At 37.7% G+C, this 14,955-nt stretch overlaps 1 protein-coding gene across 6 annotated transcripts in view; it reads left to right on the top strand.

Annotated features, from left to right (window-relative positions):
- GALK2 (galactokinase 2) overlaps positions 1-14,955 on the top strand; it is a 165,139-nt gene that overhangs the window by 22,623 nt on the left and 127,561 nt on the right. For 5 of the 6 annotated variants that reach the window (XM_047766395.1, XM_047766399.1, XM_047766396.1 and 2 more), the window contains one exon: positions 5,083-5,171. The exons of the other annotated variant lie outside the window; for it this stretch is intronic. In XM_047766395.1, the coding sequence (XP_047622351.1) occupies positions 5,083-5,171 (89 nt within the window). The remainder of the gene's footprint in view (positions 1-5,082; positions 5,172-14,955) is intronic. 6 annotated transcript variants of the gene reach the window in all.

The raw sequence follows: 14,955 nt of genomic DNA, 5'->3' as shown, positions 1-14,955 counted from the left end.
ATTTGGATAAATGAATATGGATATATTCATGAATATATTCCCAGCAGTGGAATTACTGGATCATATGGTAGTTGTATTTTAATTTTTTGAGGAACCTCCCTACTGTTTTCCATAGTGACTGCGCCAATTTTCATTCCCATGAAGAGCATACAAGGGTTTCCTTTTCTTCAGATTCTCTCAAACGTTTGTTGCTTCCCCCCCCCCATTTTTAAAAGTTCTTTTGAAGTATAGTTTGTTTACAAAGTTGTGATAATTTCTGCTGTACAACAAAGTGATTCAGTTATACCTCTTTTTCAGATTCTTTTCCCACATAGATTACCACAGAATATTGGGTAAAGTTCTCTGTTCTAGACAGCAGGTCCTTTTTGGCCAGTTTTTCAGTGTACCACAGTGTGCATATACCAATCCCAAACCCCCAGTCCATCCCTCGCCTGATTTGTCCCTTTGGTAACCGTAAGTTTTTCAGTCTGTGAGTCTCTTTCTAGTCTGCAAGTAAGTTCATTTGTATCCTTTTTAAAAATTCCACATATAAGTGATATAATATGATGTTTGTCTTCCACCGTCTAACTTCACTTAATATGATTTCTAGGCTCATGTATGTTCCTGCAAATGGCATTATTTCATTCTTTATTATGGCTGAGTAATATTCCACTGCATCAAAATTCTACCAATGTTGGTATTTTTATTTGTAGACTTTTTAATGATGGCCATTCTGATAGGTGTGGGGTGATATCTTGTGGTTTTGATTTGCTTTTCTCAGATGATTAGTGATGTTGACCATCTTTTCATGTGCCTGTTGATCATCTGTATGTCTTCTTCTTTTTTTGCTTTTAGGGCTGCACCTGTGGCATATGAAAGTTCCCAGACTAGGGGTCGAATCTGAGCTACAGCTGCTGGCCTACACTGCAGCCATGGCAACGCAGGATCCAAGCTGTATCTTCGACCTACACCACAGCTTGCAGCAACGCTGGATCCCTGATCAACGAGTGAGGCCAGGGATTGAACCCGCATTTTCTGGGATACTCGTCAGATTTCATTTCTGCTGCACCACAATGGGAATTCCCATCTGTATGTCTTCTTTTGAAAAATATTCAGGTCTGCCCATTTCCTTCCTTCCTTCCTTCCTTCCTTCCTTTCTTTCTTTCTTTTAATCTTTTTAGGGCCACACCCACAGCACATGGGAGTTCCCAAGCCAGGGTCGAATCAGAGCTGTAGCCTACACTGCAGCCACAGCAATACAGGATCCAAGCTGCGTCTGTGACCTACACCACAGCTCACAGCAACGCCAGATCCTTAACCCACTGAGTGAGGCCAGGGATTGAACCGGCATCCTCATGGATGCTAGTCAGGTTCATTTCCGCTGAGCCACAACAGGAACTTCAGGTCTGCCCATTTTCTAATTTTTTTTTTTTTTGGTATATGGTTGTATGTATCAACTAACTATACATTAACCCCTTATTGGTCATATGATTTGCAAATATTTTCTCATATTCAGTAGATTGTCTTTTCATTTTGTTGATGGTTTCCTTTGCTATGCAAAAGCTTTTAAGTTTAATTAGGTCCCATTTGTTTACTTTGCTTTTATTTCTTTTGTCTTAAGAAACAGAGCCAAAAAAATATTGCTATGATTTATGTCAAAGTGTTATGCCTATATTCTGTTCCAGGAGTTTTATGGTTTCAGAGTTATTTTTTTTTAATGTGAAGGAAATATCTGCTACATGTTGTAAATATTTTGTTAGTTTTTTTTGAATTTGGTTATGATATTTTTTCGCCATGTAAATGTTTTAAAAATCTTTGTATAGTCAAATTTGTAAAATTAAAAGAATTGCCTTTGAATTTTGAGTCATAGTTAGAAAAACTTTCCCCTATGTTGAGTTATACTGAAATTCACGAATATTTCCTCTAGTGCCTGGTCCATATAGAGTTTATTCTTGTGTAAGATAGGGACCTAATTTTATCTTTCCCAAATATTTAACCAGTTGTATTAGCTCTATTTATTAAAAAATTCATCTTTGTCTCATGATTTGAGATGCGACTTTCCTCATGTACTAAATTTCTGAACATTTTATTCTACTGAAGTCTCTTGTCTGTGTATGTTCTGGTGCCTCACTGTTTTCATTACAGAGGCTGTAGTGTGTGTTTTAATGTTTGGTAGGGTTACTCCTCCCTTGGGGATTTGTTCTTTTTTAATGTTTTCCCCATTATTCCTGCATATTTGTTTTCCACATGATTTTCTTTCTTTCTTTTTTTTTTTTTGTCTTTTTGCCATTTCTTGGGCCGTTCCCGTGGCATATGGAGGTTCCCAGGCTAGGGGTCTAATCGGAGTTGTAGCTGCCAGCCTACGCCAGAGCCACAGCAACGCTGGATCCGAGCCGAGTCTGCAACCTACACCACAGCTCACGGCAACGCCGGATCGTTAACCCACTGAGCAAGGGCAGGGATCGAACCCGCAACCTCATGGTTCCTAGTCGGATTCCTTAACCACTGCGCCACGACGGGAACTCCTCCACATGATTTTCTTGCATCAACTTGTTTACCCCAACTATTCCTGCATATTTGTTTTCCACACGATTTTCTTGCATCAACTTGTTTATCTCTGTAAGAAAAGTTTGTTGGTACTTTTTAGGCAGATTGCATTAAATTTATAAATTAATTTGGGAATAACAATTCTTACAATGTTGAGTCGTCTTATTTAAGAACAAAGGATGTTTTTCCATTTCTTTGAGTCTATTTTATGTCTTTCAAGAGTGTTTAAAGCTTGATTACATACCAAGTTGTATGTAATCACGTTAAGATAAAGACCTCTGGAAGTCAATTTTATTGGAGTTTTTTAAAAATACTTATGCAAGTAGTATACCATGTATTTTTTCTTCTTAGATTTAATATGATATATATTTTAATGGATTTTCTTCTTAATGTTTTCAACTTTGCATTCATTGAGTTAATCCCACTTGATAAGAATTATTTTCTTAATGTGGTACTGCCTTATGTTTACTAATGCTTTACTAAGTCTTCTGCATCAGTATTCACAAGTGACATTAGTCAGGTTGTGTTTTCTTGGACTATCTTTGTCTGGTTTAGGTGTCAATGTTACATTTGCTTCATAACAAGAATTAGATCATTTCTCTTTATTTTTCAGTGCTCTGGAACAACTTCTGGAGCATGCAGGCTATGTGATGTTCATCCTTGGGTAGAATTCTCTTGTAAAACATTTTTTACAAGCATATTTACAGAGTGTTTCTTTGATGATTTTATTTCTTCTATGGAAATTAATCTAGTTTGTAAATGATATTTCCTGAGGAAGTCATCCCTTTTCTTTAGGATTTTTGTTGTGGTCATTCCATAGAAACAAGACGAACCCCCATCCAAAAATTTGGCTGAGACTGATAATACCGCATAAACAGGATATTACTCACATAATGAGGCTTTCTAGGGAGGGCAGAACAGGCCACTAAAGCTGTCCAGAAATGGCTTGAGAGAGCAAGAAAGGGAGACTAGCTTTAAGATTTCGTGGTGGTGAGGAGATGGAGTTGGTGTAATGTGGTTTGGCCAGTGACAAAAATGAGAGCACCTGGGCTTTTTTATCTGCTTGTTTGGTGTGAGGCAGAAGGGGAAAGAGGGAGAGTTGAAGTTCAGAAGCTGTAAGCAAACATCAAAAAATGGAGTCAGATTTTTTTATTACAATTTCAAATTTGTTTCAATTTCAAAGTAGTTTCATGATTTTTTTTTTTTTTTTTAAGGGCTGCACTTGTGGCATATGGAAGTACCCAGGCTAGGGGTTGAATCGGAGCTACAGCTGCTGGCCTGCACCACAGCCACAGCAACTCAGGATCTGAGCAATGTCTGCAATCTATACCACAGCTCATGGCAATGCTGAATACTTAACCCACTGAGTGAAGCCAGGGATTGAACCCACATCCTCATGGTTACTAGTTGGGTTCGTTGCTGCTGGGCCATAACTGGAATTCCCGATAACTGTTTTGATTTTGAAATCTGTGTTTGTTTCTGTTTTACAAATAGGCTCATTTGTATCATTTTATTAGATTCCGCATGTAGGTGATATCATATGATACTTGTTTTTCTCTGTTTGACTTACTGGTATGATAATCTCTAGGTCCATCCATGTTGCTACAAATGGCATTATTTCATTTATTTTATGGCTGAAAAAATATATATATTCCACATCTTCTAAATCCATTCATTTGTTGATGGACATTTAGGCTCTTTCATGTCTTGGTTATTGTAAATAGCACTTCAATGAACAGTGTGGTACATGTATCTTTTTGAGTTATGGTTTTCAATGGATATATGCCCAGGAGTGGGATTGCTGGATCATACGGTAGTTCTACATTTAATTTTTAAGGAACCTTCATAGTGTTCTCTATAGTGGTTGCACCAATTTATATTCCCACCAACAGTATAGGAGGGTTGGTGTCCTTATAAGAAGGAAAAATAAAGATACAGATAGAGACACAGAGAGAATTCCATGTGTTGACATAGGCAGAGATTGGAATGATGTAGTTACAAGCTAAGGAATGCCAAGAATTGTTGGTCAAGCCAGAAAGTAAAAAGAGGCAAAGAAGGAAGGATTTTCCCCTATAGGTTTTAGAGGAGCATTGCCCTGCCAACTTTCTGGTTTCACACTACTAGCCTTCAGAGCTGAGAGACTATAAATTGCTGTTTTTTTAAGTTTTTTTAAGCCACCTAATTTGTGACACTTTGTTATGGCGGTTCTAGAAAACTGATACACTACTTCATGCTACTTATTTTTAGTATAAAAATATTCTTCTCTGAGTATCATTGAGAAATTAGAAAGTTGCATTCTTCATAATCAAACTAAATATTTTTTTTTCTGTTGTGTACACCACTATTAACTTTTTTACTCTTAGCTATTCTTGTGTCACTTAGAGGGTATTGTTTTACCCTGGGGTTTTCAAGGAAGTATGTCAGTAAAAGAGTTTGCTTTTATTATTTTTAAAGATGGTTAATGGCAGTAGGTATATGAAATATCTATGTGTGTGTATGTGTATTATGAGTTTTCTATAATTTGGATCTTGTGAAATATTCTACTTTTGTTTTTAGATTGCTGAAGCTAAAGGAGATGTTTAATTCTAAGTTTGGATCCATTCCCAAGTTTTATGTTCGAGCACCAGGAAGAGTCAATATAATAGGTATTTCAAAAGTTTCTTCTCTTTATTTTTTCCTCCTTTGGTAAGAGCCATAGTTTTGTTACTCTATCTGGGAGAACTGAAAAAATTAGAATATTGCACATATATCTGTTATAACAAGATAAGTTTTTGCGTAAGGAACATAGTATACTTTCATCTTTCCCAGTTCATATTATTAATGCTAATTTTGTCCATTCGCTTAAAAAATTTATAGGGAGTTCCTGGTGGTGCAGAAGGTTAAGGATCCAGTATTGTTACTGCTTTGGCTCCTGTTGTGGTATGGGTTTGATCCCTGACCCGGGAACTTATACATGCTTCAGGTGTGGACAAAAATAAAAATAAAAACTAGAAAATAAAATGGTAAATTTGTTGAAACCCAGTGGTTCATATTATTTTCATGAGAGATGAAACAATTTTTCTGTGCTACATGTTATGTTTTTAGACTGCAAGGATAATTTTGTTGGTTTTACATTGATTAGAATAATACAGGGAAACTCATTAATTCTTCAGTTTTAAAAGTGTGGTGACCTGAAGAATGGATATGTTTTATCAGGAGAAAAATGGGATGGAGAACTGAGAAAAATCCAAATAAAAGAAGAATTAAAAAGAAAACTTTCTATAATGGAAAGTGTATACATTCAAAAAAGTAGTGGGAATAATGTAATGAACTCCCATATATCCAAAATATATCTTAGATTATTACCAACTCAGAAAAACTTATTTGCTTACTTATTTATTCTTTTTTGGCTGCCCCATGGCATATGGAGTTCCTGGGCCAGGTATCAGATCCAAGCCACAGTTGTGACCTATGCTGCAGCTTTGGCAAAGCTGGATCCTTTAACCCACTGTTCCACGCCAGGGATTGAACTTGCATCCTGATGTTGTAGAGACTCCACTGATCCCAGTGCCATGGTGGGAACTCCAAACTTATTTTATTTTGAAGCAAGTAATGGATAACCTTAAAAAATATGAGATGCTTGGGCATGGTTAAATGAGGCGGCGGGGAGGAATCCAGTAAAGCCCATGGGGAGAGTGAGACAGAAGCAGTCTGAGAAGAGAGGGACTTAATGGAGCAGGATTCCCAAGAAGGCAAAAGGGCCAGTATCTACAGCAAAGGAAGAGGACTACTTTGACTCTTTTTAACAGAAGGCAGGGAAGAGAAGGATACAGGTCAATATAGGCAAATGTATACTTTTTGTATGGAAGGTTGAGGAAGTTCTTGTTGGGGATAGTTGGAGACATTGGAAGTTTAAGGAGAAGGCAGAAAGTTTGGAATAGCTTTTTCAAAGAAGGGAGGAAGAGATGACTGGAAAAACAAAATGTTTGCTGCGTAGCATTGAGATCTGGTTAGAGCTGGAGACCATGGAATTTACCAGTGCCAGTCTGCTATTCATTTTTCTCCCCTCAGCTACTCTAAGTTGCCTGTGTTTGATCTAGGTTTGGGTTTTGTTTTGGATGGAGGTTACAAGAGAATGACAATGTCATCAAGCAGTTGTTGATATTGTCAAGAGAGCAGGTGAAGTGATGAACCCTGGAATCTATGCTGTGTAGAAAAAGAAAGGCAGGAGGGAGCCTATAGGGTAGAGAGGGCAAATAACTGTGACTGGAAAACAGGGAAGTTTTAGTAAAAAATATGAAATTTGAAACAAAAATTTCATAACAAAACTTCCAGGTGATAAGAATGTCTCTTGTCACTACTTCGTTTGCCAAAGCCATGGAAGCAGATGGCTGAAGTAGAAAGAAAGTCAAGTTCTCTGCAGGGAAAGGAATTAGGAAGCTGGGGCCGTGGGCTGGGTTGTGTTGCAGGATTGGGATGGTGAGGGGTAGAATGAGATGCCGAAGTCTTCAGTGGGGAGCAGATGACTAAAAGTCATAGGTGAAGGTCATGAAGATGAGAGAATGTGGCACAAACCTCATAAGAACAGGACAGAAAAAAGGAAACAGCAGAGTAGGAGGTCATCAAGAACTTGCTATGGTGAGAGGATGGCCAAGAAGCAATATCCTTAGAGGAGAGCCAAGTTTCACTTAGTTTGGGGAGAAGGGTTCCAAACTAATGTTTTTTCTGAATAAGTAATTCATTTTCTAGTTATTGTATTGACTATTTTCTGATTATAAAAAAGGGGGCAGTGGCGAGGATTATGTTCCAGGGTAGATAGTTAGCTAATGCTTGGGATGACGAATTTGTCTTTATTCAAAGCACTATTATATTTTATGTTAAAATATCCAAAATATAATCATCATTGTTTTCCTTACTTGCCAGAAGTTCCTGCTCCTTCCCTGCCCCTCATCAGGATGTTTCCATCACTTTTTTTAAAAATTACTCAATGAATATTATTATATTCATGTTTGTACAAAAATCATCATAACCAAATTTTATTGGATTTCTATCCCAAACCCTCAGTGCATCGCCCAACCTCCCAACCATTTGGAAACTGTAAGTTTTCCAAAATCTGTGAGTCAGTATCTGTTCTGCAAAGAAGTTCATCGTGTCCTAATCTAAAAGATTCCACATGTAAGTGATAGCATTTGACGTTGGTGTCTCACTGTCAGACTGACTTCACTTAGCATGATAATTTCTAGGTCCATCTATCTTGCTAAAAAAGCCGGTATTTCTTTCCTTTTAATGGATGTATAATATTCCATTGTGTATATGTACTACAGCTTCTTTTGTTTTGTTTTATCTTTTTGCCATTTCTTGGGCTGCTCCCCGCGGCATATGGAAGTTCCCAGGCTAGAGGTCGAATCGGGGCTGTACCGCTGGCCTACACCAGAGCCACAGCAACGAGGGATCCAAGCCGTGTCTGAGACCTACACCACAGCTCATGGCAACGCCGGATCCTTAACCCACTGAGCAAGGCCAGGGATCAAACCTGCAACCTCATGGTTCCTAGTTGGATTCATTAACCACTGTGCCACGACGGGAACTCCATGTACCATATCTTCTTGATCCACTCCTCTGTCGATGGACATTTAGGTTGTTTCCATGTCTTGGCTATTATGTAGAGTGCTGCAATGAACATTGGAGTTCATGTGTCTTTTCAAGTCATGGTTTTCTCTGGATAGATGCCCAGGAGTGGGGTGGCTAGATCAAATGTTAGTTCTATTTTTAGTTTTCTGAGGAATCTCCATATGTTTTCCACAGTGGTTGCACCAATTTACATTGCCACCAACAGTGTAATAGGGTTCCCTTTTCTCCACACCCTCTCCAGCACTTATTGTTTGTAGACTTTTTGATGATGGCCATTCTGGCTGGTGTATGGGTACCTCATAGTGGTTTTGATTTGCGTTTCTCTAAGAATGAGTGATGTTGAACATCTTTTCATGTGTTTTTTGGCCATCCATATGTCTTCTTTGGAGAATTGTCTGTTTAGATCTTCTTCCCATTTTTTGATGGGTTGTTTGGTATGGAGCTGCAGAAGGTGTTTCTAAATTTTGGAGATGAGTCTCTTGTCAGTTGATTCATTTGCAAAGATTTTCTCCCATTTTGTGGGTTGTCTTTTCATTTTGTTTAGAGTTTCCTTTGCTGTGCAGAAACTTTTAAGTTTAATCAATTCCCGTTTGTTTATTTTTGTTTTTACTGTCATTACTCTAGGAGGTGGATCTGAGATGTTGCTGTCGTTTATGTCAGAGAGTGTTTGGCCTGTTTTCCTCTAACAGTTTTATAGTATCTGATCTTACATCTAGGTCTTTAATCCATTTTGAGTTTATTTTTGTGTATGGTGTTAAGGAGTGTTCTCATTTCATTTTTTTACATGTGGCCGTCCAGTTTTCCCAGCACCACTTCTTGAAGGGACTGTCTTTTCTCCATTGTATATTCTTGCCTCCTTTGTCATAGATTAGTTGGCTGTAGGTGCGTGGGTTTAATTCTGGGTTTTCTATCCTGTTCCACTGATCTGCATTTCTATCTTTGTGCCAGTACCATGTGGTTTTGATGACTGTTGTTTTGTAATATAGTCTGAAGTCTGGGAACCTGATTCCTCCAGCTCCATTTTTCTTTTTCAGGATGTCTTTGGCTATTCTGGGTCTTTTGTGCTTCCAAACAAACTTTAAAATATTTTCTTTGAGTTCTGTGAAAAATGTCCTTGGTAATTTGATAGGGATTGCATTGAATCTGTAGATTGTCTTGGGTAGTATGGTAATTTGGATAATATTGATTATTCCAGTCCAAGAACATGGTATGTCTTTCCATCTATTTATGTCAACTTTTATTTCTTTCATCAGCATTTTATAGTTTTCAGAGGACAGGTCTTTTGTCTCTTTAGGTAGGTTTATTCCTAGGTATTTTATTCTTTTGGATGTGCTGGTAAATGGGATTGCTTCCCTAATTTCTCTTTCTGATCTTTTGTTATTAGTATATAGAAATGCGGTTGATTTCTGTGTATTAAGTTTGTATCCTGCAACTTTGCCAAATTCATGGATAAGCTCTAACAGTTTTCTGGTAGAGTCTTTAGGATTCTCTAGGTATAGTATCATGTCATCTGCAAACAGTGATAGTTTTACTTCTTCCTTTCCAATTTGGATTCCTTTTATTTCTTTTACTTCTCTGATTATTGTGGCTAGGACTTCCAAAACTCTGTTGAGTAGTAGTGGTGAGAGTGTATATCCTTGTCTTGTTCCTTATCCCAGTGGGAATTCTTTCAGCTTTTCACTTCTGAGAATGATGTTAGCTCTGGGTTTGTCATATATGACCTTTATTATGTTGAGGTAGGTTCCCTCTATGCCCACTTTCTGAAGGTTTTTTTTTTTTTTTTTTTTAATCAAATCGGTGTTGGATTTTGTCAAAGTCTTTTTCTGCATCTATTGAGAGGATCATATGGTTTCTATTCTTCAGTTTGTTAATGTGGTGTATCACACTGATGGATTTGCAGATATTGAAGAATCCTTGCATCCCTGGGATATATCCCACTTGATCATGATGTACAATCCTTTTGATGTATTGTTGGATTTGGTTTGCTAGTATTTTGTTGAGGATTTGTGCATCGATGTTCATCAGTGAAATTGGCCTGTAGTTTTATTTTTTTGTGGTATCTTTGGTTTTGGTACCAGGGTGATGGTGGCCTCATAGAATGAGTTTGGGAGTGTTCCTTCCTCTGCAATGTTTTGGGATAGTTTCAGAAGGAGAGGTGTTAGCTCTTCTCTAAATGTTTGATAGAATTCTCCTGTGAAGCCATCTTGTCCTGGACTTTAGTTTGCTGGAAGTTTTTAAATGACAGTTTCAATTTCAGTTCTTGTGATGGGTCCATTCATCTTTTCTATTTCATCTTGGTTTAGTCTTGGAAGATTGTACTTTTCTAATAATTTGTCCATTTCCTCTAGGTTTTCTGTTTTATTGGTGTGTAGTTGCATATAGTAGTCTCTTAAGATCCTTTGTATTTCTGTGATGTCCTTTGTTACTTCTCTTTTTTCATTTCTAATTTTATTGATTTGAGTCCTCTGTCTTTTTTTCTTGATTAAGTCTGGCTAAGGGTTTATTAATTTTGTCAATCTTTTCAAAGAGCCAACTTTTGTTTCATTGATCTTTTCCATGCTTTTCTTTTTTTTCTCTTTAATTTTTTCTACTCTGATCTTATGATTCATTTCCTTCTACTAACTTTAGATATTGTCTATTCTTCTCTCTCTAGCTGCTTTAGATGTAATTAGGTTGTATATTTGAGATTTTTCTTGTTTCCTGAGATAGGTTTGTATTGCTATAAACTTCCCTCTTAGAACTGCTTTTGCTGCATCCCAAAGGTTATGGAGTGTCATTTGCTTCTGAGTATTTTTTCCATTTCTTTGATTTCTTTAGTGATCCATTGGTTGTTTAGTAGCATGTGGTTTAGTGTCTACCTGTTTGTGTTTCTTGCAATTTTTTTCTTGTTGATTTTCAATCATATAGCATTGTACTCAGAGCAGATGCTTGATATGATTTCAATTTTCTTAAAGTTACTAAGGCTTGATTTGTAGCCTAGGATGTGATCAATCTTAGAGAATGTTCTGTGCGCACTTGAGAAGAATGTGTATTCTGTTGCTTTTGGATGGAATGTCCTATAAATATCTATTAAGTCCATCTGGTCTAATGCTTTATTTAGGGCCAGTGCTTTCTTATTGATTTAGTGTCAGGATGATCTGTCCATTGCTGTAAGTGGGTGTTAACGTCCCGCAGTATTATTGTGTCATTGTCATTTTGTCCTTTTAAGGTTGTTAGCAGTTGCCTTATATATTGTGGTGGTCCTATGTTGGGTGCATATATATTTGAAATTGTTCTATCTTCTTCTTGGATTGATCCTTTGATCATTATGTAATGTCCTTCCTTGTCCCTTAACATATTCTTCATTTTAAAGTCTATTTTGTCTGATATGAGTATTGCTACTCCAGCTTTCTTTTGATCCCCATTTGCATGGAATATTTTCTTCCATCCTCTCACGTTCAATTTGCATGTGTCCCTGGAAGGGAAGTCAGTATCTTGAAGACAGCATATATATTGGTTTTGTTTTTGTATCCTTTCATCCCATCTATGTCTTTTGGTTAGAGTATTTAGTCCATTAACATTTAAGGTAGTTATTGAGATGAATGTTCTTGCTGCCATTTTATTAATTGCTTTGGATTTGTTTTTGTTGCTCTTTTTTCTTCCCTTCTGTTGTTCTCTCCTCTTGTGGTTTGATGTCTCTTTTTAGTGTTGTACTTGAGTTGATTTTTCTTATTTTTTTATATATCAATTGTAGATTTTTGGTTTACAGTTGTCCTGAAGTTTTGATATAGGAATATATATATATATATGATTGTTTGAAGTTGTTGGTCTCTTAACTGCAGGTGCATCTCCACTGTCCACCATTTGTATCTCCTGTCCTCACAATTTTTGATTTTGATAGCATAAATGTACATGGATGATTTTGTGTCTTTACTGTGTATATGTCTTTCCTGTTGAGCCTTAACATTTGTGGTATTTTTGTTTCTGGTTGTGGCCTTTTCATTTCTGCCTAGAGAAGTTCCTTTAGTATTTGTCATAAAGCTGGTTTAGTGTTGCTGAATTCTCTTAGCTTTTGCTTATCTATAAAGCTTTTGATTTCCCTTTCAAGTCTGAATGACAGCCTTGCTGGCTAAAATAATCTTGGTTGGAGGTTATTTCTTTTCATCACATTAAGCATATTGTGTCACTCCCTTCGGGCCTGCAGTTTCCGCTGAAAAATCTGCTAATAACCTTATCGGGGTTCCCTTGTATGTTATTTGCTTCTTTTCCCTAGCTGCTTTCAATATTTTCTCTTTGTCTTTAATTTTGGTCTGTTTGATAAATATGTATCTCGGGGTTTTCTTCCTTGGGTTTATTTTATATGGTACTCATTGCACTTCCTGGACTTGAGCAAGTGATTCCTTTCCCATGTTAGGGAAGTTTTTGGCTATTATCTCTTGGAATAGTCTTTCTGTCCCTTTCTCTCTCTCTTCTCCTTCTGGGACTCCTATAATACAATGCATTTAACATTGTCCCAGAGTCTTCTGAGACTCTCTTCATTTGTTTTCAATCTTTTTTCTCTTTTCTGTTCCACATCCATGGTTTCCACTAATCTGTCCTCCACCTCACTTATTCGTTCTTCTGCCTCCTGTATTCTGCTGCTGGCTGCTTCTAATGAATTTTTTATTTCAATTATTGTATTTTGCATCTCTGCTTGCTTATGTTTTAAATCTTGTTTTTCTTTGCTCAGTGTTTCCTGTAAATTGTCAGTCTTTGCCTCCAGTTTATTTCCAGTGTTTTGCATCATCTTCACTATCATCAGTCTAAAGTCTTTTTCCTGGTGCCTGAGAATCTCCAGGTCACTTAGCTATTTTTCTCTGTTTTTTTCTTTCTCCCTTGTATGAGTTATAGTTCTCTGCCTTTTCATTTTTATAGGTTTTTGGTGTGGTGTCTCTTTTGTAGAAAGTAGAGTTGTAGCCTCTCTTACTTCTGATGTCTACCCCTCTTGTGGCTAAAGTTGGTATGGGGGCTTGCTGTAGGCTTCCTGATGGGAGGGACTGGTGCCTGCCCACTGGTATGTGGGGTTTATTCCTATCCCTCTGGTAGGTGGGGATTTGTCTCTGGGTGAGATTAGAGATGGTTGTGTGCCTAGGGGTTCTTTAGGCAGCGTGTTTACTGATGGATGGGGCTGTGATCCCACCTGGATTATTGTTTTGTCTGGGGCTTCTCAGCTCTGATGGGTGGGCTCATATTTTCTCAAAATGGCCACCTCCAGAGAAACACATGCTCATGAATATTCCCGAGAGCTTTGCCTCTGATGTCCTTCCCCCACAACAAGCCACAGTCACACCCAGTTTTCTCAGGAGATCCTCCAAGAAGTGCAGTCAGGTCCAACCCAGTTTCCCATGTAGCCTTTGCTTTGCCCTGGGACCCAGTACACATGAAAGTCTATGTGCACCTTTCAAGAATGGGGTCTCCATTTCCCCCAGTTCTGTGGAGCTCCTGCACACAAGCCCCACTGGCCTTCAATGCCAGATGCTCTGGGGGCTTTTTCTCCCAATGCCAGATCCCCAGGCTTGGAAATTTGACCTGGGGTTGAGAACTCTCACTCCCGTAGGTGAATCTCTGCGACACATTTATTTCCCAGTCTGTTGGGCTTCCCACCTGGGAGGCATGAAGTTGCTTATATTGCATAATCGCCCCTACTACCTCTTATGTGGTCTCCTCTTTGTCCTCTGGAGCAGGATATCTTTTCGAAAGTTTCTGGTCCATTTGGTTGAAGGTTGCTCAGCATTTGGTTATAATTTTGTTGTTTTTATGAGAGAAGTTGAGCTCCAGTCCTTCTATTCCACCATCTTAGTCCCATCCCCCACCCATCTCCATCACTTTTGACAAAGGGAAGCTCTTCATTCTCAGATGGCCGTCATTCACACTGTAGCCTTTCCTACAGAATCTGGTGCCACCCTAGTGTTCTGCTTATTTAAATGGGTGTTTTCTACTTGTGAATTAATGTTTAGTGTCATTATCTTATTGAAGGAAGTTGGGGAGAAAGATAACTCTGAAAACCACTTCATCTGTCACCGTTAATCCATAAAAAAGCCCTTAAATTTCTTGGGGAGTTCCTGCTGTGGTGCAGTGCATTAAGATTCTGACTGTAGTGGTGTGTGGGTTTGATCCCTACTCCAGCACAGTGGGTCAAAGGATCTGGCATTCCACAGCTGTGGTGTAGGTCGCAGCTGCAGCTTGGATTCAATACCTGGCTTGGGAACTTCCATATGCCGTGGGTATACCCATAAAAAAAAAAAAAAGACGTCAGAGTTCCCTGGTGGCCTAGTTGTTAAGGCATTGTAACTGCTGTGGCTTAGGTTTGTAGAAACAGGACTTGTTACCTGAAATAATAAGTTGAATAATATATTATTTAAAATGTAAACATTTATTAATTTATTTAATATTTATTTAAAAATATAATCAGGCAGTTGAGTTGTCTTTCATTCACTTCTGTTTCTTAATCAATGTCTGCCATAGGAACAATCAGAACCTGTCTTGGGGAAATATAAGTGAGTGTGCCTAGCACATCTTCCTTGAATTTTTATTTTTAAATCTTATTAATTACAGCCTCGAGTTTAAATGGTAATTTGGAGAAAACATTATGGTTTAATAGGAAAAAAAAGTTCCTACTGCTGATTCAGAGAGGAATTAGAACAAAAAAGAAAAGAGAAAATTTTGTTTTCTATATTTGATTATAATATATAAAATAGTACAAATTAAATTTTTTTCTAGTTTCCTTTTCTTTATCCTAGTTATCTATATCTATCACATTCCACACAAGTAATCAGTGCCAGTCTAATTTGTTAGGCATTT

The sequence above is a fragment of the Phacochoerus africanus genome, chromosome 2 (genome assembly GCF_016906955.1).
Source record: "Phacochoerus africanus isolate WHEZ1 chromosome 2, ROS_Pafr_v1, whole genome shotgun sequence".
Taxonomy (NCBI): domain Eukaryota; kingdom Metazoa; phylum Chordata; class Mammalia; order Artiodactyla; family Suidae; genus Phacochoerus; species Phacochoerus africanus.
This window is presented reverse-complemented; position numbering and strand designations above follow the sequence as displayed.